This window comes from Opisthorchis viverrini (genome assembly GCF_000715545.1).
Source record: "Opisthorchis viverrini unplaced genomic scaffold opera_v5_171, whole genome shotgun sequence".
NCBI lineage: Eukaryota > Metazoa > Platyhelminthes > Trematoda > Opisthorchiida > Opisthorchiidae > Opisthorchis > Opisthorchis viverrini.
In genome coordinates, this window is record NW_008751829.1 from 119,987 (window position 1) to 129,931 (window position 9,945).

A 9,945-nucleotide genomic window follows, 5' to 3' on the forward strand; every position below is an offset into this window, starting at 1 on the left:
GGTGGGGCTTAATTTTCATAAAGAAAACTACTCACAAGGTTGCTGAAAACTCTTCGACAGCCCACGACCAGTTTCGCCCTTCTTGGGGCTCATCTGGTAGTGGGGCTTAACTTTTCGCACATGCACTTTTTGTATTACTGATATTTTTAATCTGACTTTTCACCGACTGAAGAGCATCTCTGCCTGTAAGTGTTTCGTGGTAAGACAAGACCGACTTTCCACAGGACTTCTTGTACGAAAGATGACCTGTCTGAGTGTTTGGTCAACTGTATTTATGCAGATGTATACCGAACCACCGTCTGTTTCATTCCAACGGTTCGGTGTGAGCGATCAAAACAACACCAGCGTGCACTTGACCCCCCGATTGTTTTCACTGTTTTGGGTGTGTACTGTGTGTCTCGGGTGAACTTTGAGGTCACTGACCATCGTCTGCACCGGTAGGTTGGATTCGGTGCAAGACGTAGCGTTTATTACCACATTTGCTGCGATACGTTTTCTCTTACAAACGACCGGATTGTACTTTGCTTTCCAATCCTTTGTGGACTCAAATACACTGCGGTTCTTAATCTGTAGAAGGAAGCAATTTAGCGTGATTCATTCCTGTCCCGTGTGCATTTCGGTTCTTTTAGAATACTGATTGCACTCTCTTTACGTGTCAACATGAATCATGGCGACCCGACTTATACGCTCATTTGTATACCAATTTGGTTTTGAGAGAACCCAGCTGAAATTCTGGTATATGATGTTCGAAACTTGGAGGCTACGCCTACTTTCCAAGCTTCCTTCGAGTGGCATTACAGCTAGGCAACAAAGGGTTGCTGGAGCTGGACTCTTTTTTCATTTTATTCCCTTATTACGGCTGTGAGCTAGGCAAGAAAAAACCAAAGTGCCTGTACGGGACTCAAACCCGCGAACACTCACCTATCGCTTAAGTGACCTATTGGCTGATCTGAAACAGAAATTTCCTTTTTAGCTTCTCCAGGCATGTTCTCCCCGCTCCAGTGCCTTAGTTTCGGAAAAATACTTGCCGACTAATAACACGACAGCTTTTTTCAACAAGCGAGTGCAAAACTTACAACGGCCTGGTGCTATTTAAAGGGCACTTTTTGACATTGATCCAGACTGTCCGATAGACGTGGATATTGATCAAGGCTGTCTGATCTGCGTCTAATGAACACTCATCAACATCGAGCGTGCTTCTACGAAATGCCTGCACACACGTGCTTCTGTGGCGTGCCTGAGCACTCATCGGCCGTTGATTGAAATGACTGATTGCTTGGCCTGAATGTTTGCCGGCTTCCCTGCTGAGATTTTGGTGGAGTTTTAGGGCTTCCGTGGGTTGCGGGCGTTCGGTGATTATTTTCAGGAATCTGATCTTCCTGACAGGCCCATCTTCCAATTTGAATTCATTATCATCGTTGAGTCGGAGGTCATTCTTCTTCTACATCTGACCGCTGGTTTCGCTCCTCAAGACTTCGGTAGGAGCATTGACCTTGATTGCGCCAGCCCAGTTAGATTTCGTCAGCCTGAGTGATATGGTTGTCCCAAGCGGTCTCTCACACCCAAACGGTCCCAAATGTTCTCCGTTCTGTGCGTAGTCCAAGCTCTCTTTTGACGTTTATCGCCAGTGTAGAACCTTTTTCACTGAAATGGGGATATTCTCGTCATGTTCTTGAAGCACCTCCGGTGACTAACGGAGAATGCCAGTAGGCGTGATCAGCCAGGACGAGTAAACTGTCTTGTTATCAGATTTGAAGTTGAACATTTGGACACTATATACACCGAGATCTTCCCGAAGGGGGGGGGGCCTAAATGCCGGGAAAGGGGGCGTGTGGTGAGTCGGAGTCCTCATTCACACAAAGGCGCTATACCATCCCTTCTCTCTTGCCCACTAATTCATTTATTCTCACCCGCAATCGATCCACAAGCGACCTGTTTGTCTTCGACGTGACAAGAATCGTGGACCAGATGTTCTACCCTTGTACGCTTGGAAAACAGTACTTCCCTACCTGATTTTGCCCAGAATAGCCTGTCTAATTTGTGCATGATTACGCGAAAGTTTGTTTAAGATCCGTTCCCATTTCCTCAAGTTTTTTCAGGGCCGGGTATTTCGAAAGGACTGAAATTTTTGAAGCACTCCTGATCCACTTAGTGTCAGCCACACTCTACGCCTAATATGTGATTTGGATCGTGCCCGAGTTCACTAAAAGTAGCATTATGGCGAGACTCTTGAATTACATGAAAGCATTTGATGGCGGGGACACGTCGTTTGGTGCCGAGCTACTTAAGAGGTCGTAGGAAGTTTCGCGCTTCTAATGGAAAGTCTTTTTTGAATCTTACAAGCGTTACACGCCTCAAACGTTTGTTTGACCACACTTTCTATGCGTTTATGTCTGTTTTAAATACATCATTCTGAGCCCTAGTCCATGCTTCGCGAGTATTCGAATGTGTTCACAACTCTTGGTTTTGAGAAATCATTGTCAAGTTGGCCACCTAAACGACCTCGCCTTTTGTTTTCGAGGCACAAGAGTGTCTCGGTACATCTTGCAACCTTCCCTCAGGTGCGTTTAATTAAAATTCCCGCGCAACAAAATAAGGTTGCTGAAATCTCTTTGACAGCCTTATAAGTAGTGTGTCCCGTTAGAAAAGTATGTTGCGACATCTCGAATATGGTATCCGCTGAAACATGAGGTATCCTTTGTGCGGCACATTCAAATGACAAAAGAGGGATGCGGTTTGGAACCAGTTCAGTCCATTTGGGTAGAAACTTAGCTTGCAATTTGTAGTGCACTACTCATAAGGTTGCCGAAAATTCATTGCAACTTATGAGTAGGCCACGAAGGACGATGTTGTGTTGCGGACACCAATAAGAGTGAAATGAAGCGTCATTATGTTCGTCCACTTATACTCAGTACTAGTAACATCACAAACGAGAGATTCAGCTGGGTTCCAGGTGAGTCTCTCGCAAAACCAAATTAGTTTGCAAATGAGTGTATTTCGCTGGTGTTTCGTGTCCTTGAAACGTCTTTCAAACTATCACAGCCGATGACTAGGCAAACTGTTGCGCTGAGTCCAAAGCTTGCTCTTTGGATCGGTTTCTAAATATAGTAGTTTCCTCTTTGCGGTTCTCTTGCATTCCACATTAGTCAGAATCTTACTGCATGTGAAAATTGATCGCTGGTAACATGGCATCACTACAACGTCCTTTTTACCGAAGAAGGGATGCCATTGAAAATAACTTTACCTTTTCATAAAAGTAACCCCTGTTTTGAATATCCCTTTACGAATTTCAACCGAACGATTTCAGTCAAAAGAAGAACATTTTATGCAACATTCTGTTGCACGAATGGTGTTAATTTCTAGCATATTTGACACGAATTTGCTGTGCAGACTAAACGACACGCCTGCAGTTTATTTCGGATGTAATTCAACTAAGATCCATTGGTTCACATGCAAAATCGTTCCTCAAACTTGACTTCTCCAGGTTATACAGGATCCCGATGTGAAGTCAATTCATCTGCAGAAGCAAGTAGATCAAATCCGAGCAAGAGTTTTCCGCTTGAGAACGGACAAGCCCGTTTCCCCATGAACGATATAAAGGACTTATCGGATCCAAGTAGCCGATGTTCTGCTTGCCCACCGAATTTTGCCGGAGATGGCATCTGCCAGGTTGATTGTCTGCTCAACGGCTGTGCCGGACCTCGTGAGCTGGAAGATTGCGAACCGTGGTCCAAGTGTCACGACGGGGCGGCGGCTGGAACCGCGTTTCCTTCGAAGCAGTGCATAGAAAAATTTCACGATACCCGGTGTGACGAGCAGTGCAGTAATGAAGCTTGTCACTTTGATGGATTCGACTGCGCCTATAACAGGTGAGGGCAAGATCTATATCGAAATACACTGATTTGCAAACTAATTTAGTTTTTCGAGAGACTCACCTGGGATTCAGCTGAGTCGCTCGTTTGTGATGTTTCCAGTGGGCTGTCGATGAATTTACAGCAACCTTATGAGTAGTGCATTACTAGGGTTTATGTCGTTTTGGTCAGTGCAAGTTGTGTATGTGAATAGGTTCCGAAAGCTGATTGGTCCGTACCAAAACATCGCCTATCCAATCAGGTTGCGAATCACGAGAACGGTATAATACGGCTGAGTGGCACACATCCTGAAGCGCACTGAGAAAACAGGAAAAATCGCCTTACGCGGCAGAAGCCACGAAGGACGATGTTGTGTTGCGGACACCAATAAGAGTGAAATGAAGCGTCATTATGTTCGTCCACTTATACTCAGTACTAGTAACATCACAAACGAGAGATTCAGCTGGGTTCCAGGTGAGTCTCTCGCAAAACCAATTTAGCCTGCAAATCAGTGTATTTCGCTAATTTCGTGCAATTTGGTTTCAAGTGGAACATAAGGTTGACGGAAACTCGGGGACTGCGCCTACCTGATGAGCCCGAACTGGAAGGGCGAAATCGGTCATGGGCTGTCGAAGAGTTTTCAGCAACCTTGTGAGTAGTTTCCTTTGTGAAAACAAACGATCGTTCAGCTGTGGCACGCTTCCAGCGCATACCTACCATTCAATATGAAATAAGCACGGGGGCCAATATACTCAGTCTTTCCAAGCAGAGATAGGATAAGCCGGAATGCTAGGGTTGGGTTCGAGAATGAACCTTCGGGAGGGTAGCTTCGCAGATGAGTTATCTGATGCCGAATATACCTGGAAAGAATTTGTCCAGACAGAGAACAATTCCAAGAGGGGCTCAATATTCCTTTTTCATGTGAAGGTTTAGCTCTGAGGACTTATCGTAGTGGCACTTTGGTGTGCTGCGAGATTTCCCTCCTATACTTGTAATGGGGGCCGGGATACCGCCGGAGCTCACACACCCAGAGAGGAGGACGATTAGGGTCCTAGACCAAGACCTTTGTCTCAAAACTCCGACGGAAAGTTAGCGATGTTTTAGAGGAAACGCAAGTGCATTGTCTTTTTCAGAGAACCAGTTCCAACCGTCAACCCAAAGGACCGGCAGGCTGTGTTAATCATAACTCTAGCCTTCGATCCAGCTGATATAAGAGGCACTATAATTGTCGCGCGGACACCGTCCACTACAGTTCAATGGAGGTAAGATCCAGTCTCTTCGCGACAACCTACAAACACTGTCTGAGAACGAACGGGCCGCTAAACAACTGGTGCCCAAGTGGGGTAGAGCATCAAAATGATCCCGAACCTGGGATAGAAAAAGTGGTAACACGAAAGGTAACGAGAATGTATGCAGATGGTGTCGCTCATCGTGTCAAATGATCCAGTTGACTTGTAGGTTCGAGCTTCCATAACTATGTCGTTATATGGTTTTTCCAGGATGTTGGCAACAGAGATGAATCAGTTTACGAATTTCTCGATAAATCTAAGTCACTTACGGTTTTAAGATCTCGTGCTTCGTACAGACCAAGTTGAACTCGCCAACTGGTAACTTAAACGGTATATTAAGGATTCTTCATAACGGAAGACTCGTGTTAAAAAGTTCACCTCGTGCTTATTTCTGAGTGTCGATCTTAATCGGATTAGATGATTTGAATCTGTGCCGGGTATAAATACACTGCTTAGTTACTCGTGAGTAGATACGTAGATTCGAAAGATTGTGGGTTCGAACCCCGTCGTTACTTGAGGTGCGCACTGCTGATGATCAACAACAAGGATACGACAACTGTTCCGTGCTTCTCAACTGTGACTGCACTGCACAATGACGTTCACGCTTGTGCACTGCGACGTTTAGGAATCAAAGTGTCCGGCTGATGCCTCCCGAAAGTTGAGAGTTTCATTTCATTTGAGAAGACTCATCTAGATCTACCTACTTTTTTATGGCGGCTGTCGGAGAGACCTGTTGTATCGAACGAGTTTCTCCTACGATATTCAAGCACTTCCCACCGTTGGCCATAAAAAAAGCTCAAATCCGAGCCTGAGAACAACTTTACTCAACAAAGAGAAACATGAAATTCTGGGTGGTTGGCTCCGGAACTAGGTTGTGCCAAACTGGGACAGTTCTTTCAGGTTGAATTTGTTCATGTTATTTTTTTCGTTTGACCGAGAAGGGGAGGTGTTTGGCGTTGAACAAACAAATGTACGCCAATAGACTATGTTCTCACGTTCCGTGCTAAAAGAAACTGTTTAGCTTGCGTCTAGCCTGATTTTAACTATAAACATCACGTGTGCCAATGAAATGGTTCGGTTAGTCATGTGACGCGGTGGAACTAAAATAACGGTTCGCAACATAACTCAAAGAGATATGAAAACCTGATGGTATTCGATGAGCGTTGATGCGATGGTTCTATAATCAAAACCATACCGCTGAGTCTTTGAACTGAAAGGTGAGTTGGTTCATTTTGTCACCGAATCAACAGATAAAGGGCATTATCATCAGCTTCAAACACCTCATACAAAGACTTCCTTACTGTATGACTGCTTATCAGTTATTCTTCCGTCCAGTTTGAAGTGAGTGGCGGAAGTGTGCGATACTACTTGCAAGTAACCATGAGTATCACAGAAATAAGAGGTCATGGAAATTCGTAGTGCTCCACTCATAAGGTTGCTGAAAATTATTCGACAGCCCACGATCGGTTTCACTGTTCTTGGGGAGGTAGGCGCAGTCCCCGAGTTTCCGTTTCCAACTTGGAACCAAATTGCACGAAATTATCGAATAACACTCATTTGCAAACAAATTTGGTTTGCTGAGAGAACTTCCAACATTTCTATGAGTAGTGCATTACGTCTGTACATGTATGACGATATCTCCTACATCGTATAAACTGAAACACGAGGTTGTCTGTGTGTGGCACATTCAGTTGCTTGAAAACATCACAAACGAGAGATTCGGCCATGTTTCCAGGTGAGTCTCTCGAAAAACCAAATTAGTTTGCAAATGAGTGTATTTCGGAAGGCCATCTAGCTTAAGCGCAAATCGGTTCACCCCAAATCCAACACTATCGCGGGTATCTCCTGAACGATCACGGTACCGAGTTCTCCCCCGGCTCATCCCTCTGCTTCTTACATGTTCACATTTGATGATTTCTAAGATCACTAACTTCCGCTACTCCAGTAAAGTATCCAACCAACCTAATTTGGTCAGTCTGAATACGACTCGACTAATGGCAGTGATAAAATGTGGTTGCAGCGTGATTGCTTCCCGTCTGTAGCTCAGGTCACCTCTGGGTTGCTTGCGCTTGGCCGTTACTGTGAAGTCGGGTGATTTTGTACCCCACTGTACGATGCAATAACCAAAGTTCACGATGTCTTGACAAAGTGATGGATTAGACGTGTATTCGCTACAGTTGTTTAACGATCTTTAATCTTGTATCTGTCGCTTCTTGGCTCTTTGTAAATAGAGTCGCTTTACAACTTCATTCATCGTGGATACTTTGCATCTCTGACAAACTATTCTTAGAGGAAACTACTCACAAGGTTGCTGAAAACTCTTCGACATCCCACGACCCGTTTCGCCCTTCCAGTTCGTGCTCATCAGGTAGGCGCAGTCCCATCAGATGACTTAGATGCTCAAGTGACCATGTTAACTTGGTGTGTAAACTGTTTTACCTCTTTTGTCAACTGTTGACTCCAATTCTCTTCTTATTCAGTTCATATTGCCAAGAAACCGCTTACTGTCTGGAAAACTACGCAGATGGAATATGTAACGCGGTCTGCTCTGGGAGTTCCTGTGGGTTCGATGGCGGTGACTGCATTCCACAGTTCGAACTATCGAATGCCTCAAGTGTTGCGGTGAAGTCTCAAACACCGGAGCCCACGCTTTTTCTAGTTGTTCTGAATAACAGCATGGAGACTTTTGCTACACACCGTCAGGCGGTTTTGTTCACTTTGGCCAGCCTGCTTCACTCGGTCGTACGTGTTTGGAAAGATCGTCATTCGGGTGTTGAAATGCTGGCTAACTTGTCCAACAAAGCTGGCGTAAAAGTGAGCTATTGTACTTTGAATTTTGCTTCCCTTTTTCTCAAGATATCTAGTAGCTGGTGGATTTGCTCTGAACCTGGCGATCGCTTTGTCAACAATCGTCAACAGTCGGGGATACATTGACATCGCCCGACTAGGCATCTATTTTCTTCCTCCCTCATTGTGTCCATATTGCTGCTAATAGAAAAAAGAGCAAACTGTGAAGAGAACCAGTCGAGCACAAGGAACACATAGGGACACGTGATTGATAGCAGATAGCCCAATGAGATTGCAGGAAATCTGCCCTCCAATGAACCAATCAATTTGGAGATATGCTCTTCAAAGCCCGAAGGCGCGCGGCGGAGAACAAATGCCTACCTTTGGTGATATTCATCAAAAAACGTGCAAAATGGCAACCAAGCCCGAAAAATCGGCAAGAAACTAATTGACACACTCCAGTTTTTAATACTCGTTGGATACAATGCTAACCACGGAAACATTCCTCGTGCTCATGGTCGTAGTTCGAAAATCAACAAATCCTAGCTTTTAGCAACTTTGTTTTTGTGTTCCATCTCGACGAGTCTGGGTGAAAAGTCCAGGATTCACTCGAAGTCTGTCCACATCATTAAGTGGTCGAATATTGAAAGGACTTACAGTGATCCTCTCTACATGGATGCCCCTTTCAGCGAGCGGATAAGGTCAAAATAACAGTTGTCTTAAAGTCCTGCAAATTCGATAGAGATAAAAATGGTACTCCAAACTTTGCATCGACAAACTTTCAACACACTTCTGAACATAATTTCACTCCTGACAGACAATCAGTAGTTTCTGTCTGCCTGTTTGATCATAGGGTCACAGTAACGCCCTGTATAAACAAACGTACAATTAAAACATCCTCAAACTCTACGAACCTACCACTACCTAGGTGGGACAGATAACTTTTCGTTTCCATCCTCATTAGAAGTGCACTGCTATCGACCCGTGATCAGCGACGCAGGGTCATCTAGAGGAGTTATCGTGACTGTGTTTGATTGACCAGTTATCGGGACGGTGTGCCGATCAACGCGAGATTTTTCGTACGCAAAGTTCATGTGTGCGGGTTTGTGCAAATACACCTGTGTGATGATAGGCTGTTGAAAGCCACATCAGGAACTCAAATAGACCGCTCCTTGTTCCTTACACGGGTTCGTAAACGATTTCTGCTAGCCTAAGGAGCATAGGCTGACCCGAGATCTCGAGATGGTCAATCCCAGTAGCGAACCTCGTTGCACGGGTAACTGGTCAGAACTTTAGTTAGAAATAACATTTTGACGCAATGTATTTTGCTGTGATTCGTGCTGAGCCACACTCAGTTGAAAACCCAGGCGCTGCTCACCCGCAATATTTTTCTAATGGTTGTACTGACTGAACACGGAAAGGTCACAGCATGGTTGCCACTCTCAACTAGAGCTCCAACCGTCAACCATACACCTTGATCTACCGATCTGCTCCTGCTGGCTAGAATGTGATGCGGACATGTACGAATGCCGTCAGCCCATCACGTTCTAATCTGGCTGAAACCACACAGCTATTCATCTGTTACTCGGATACACCTTCTTCAGAAATACGGACCTCACCAGTTGGAAGGAGATGTTTGACTCGATTGGGGTGCCATACACAGAGAGTCTCATAATAGACGCAAAATTTAATTGGGTGATTAAACATAGATAATTAAAGGAACGATAAAAAAATTTTGTCTTCAGTAGCCACCTAAATGAGGTTTTGTATGCAAGTGTTGACACTCTTTTATATTGGTCAGGGCGCCACCGCTGCCCGTCGTGGTTACAAAACCAAACATGGTCTCATCAAAGATCCTTTCACAGTTACACGCTTGAATCCATTGGATTTTCCTGGCAAAGGGAGAAAGTTTCTGAGTGATGAAAGAGCGCCCACTGTACAGAATGCCGTCGACCAATTTCAGTCCCAGAGCACCATGGCATCTTCGTCAATAACTCAGGTGTCTCAGTTGACCGGCA

General features: G+C 44.9%; 1 protein-coding gene across 1 annotated transcript in view; it reads left to right on the forward strand.

The window, feature by feature from the left end:
• The window catches only part of T265_14301 (hypothetical protein), a gene marked incomplete at both ends in the record, with an annotated part of 39,993 nt that overhangs the window by 9,513 nt on the left and 20,535 nt on the right, over positions 1-9,945 (forward strand). Inside the window, 2 exons of the mRNA XM_009173028.1 lie at positions 3,494-3,869; positions 7,621-7,954. Of these exons, the coding sequence (XP_009171292.1) occupies positions 3,494-3,869; positions 7,621-7,954 (710 nt within the window). The remainder of the gene's footprint in view (positions 1-3,493; positions 3,870-7,620; positions 7,955-9,945) is intronic.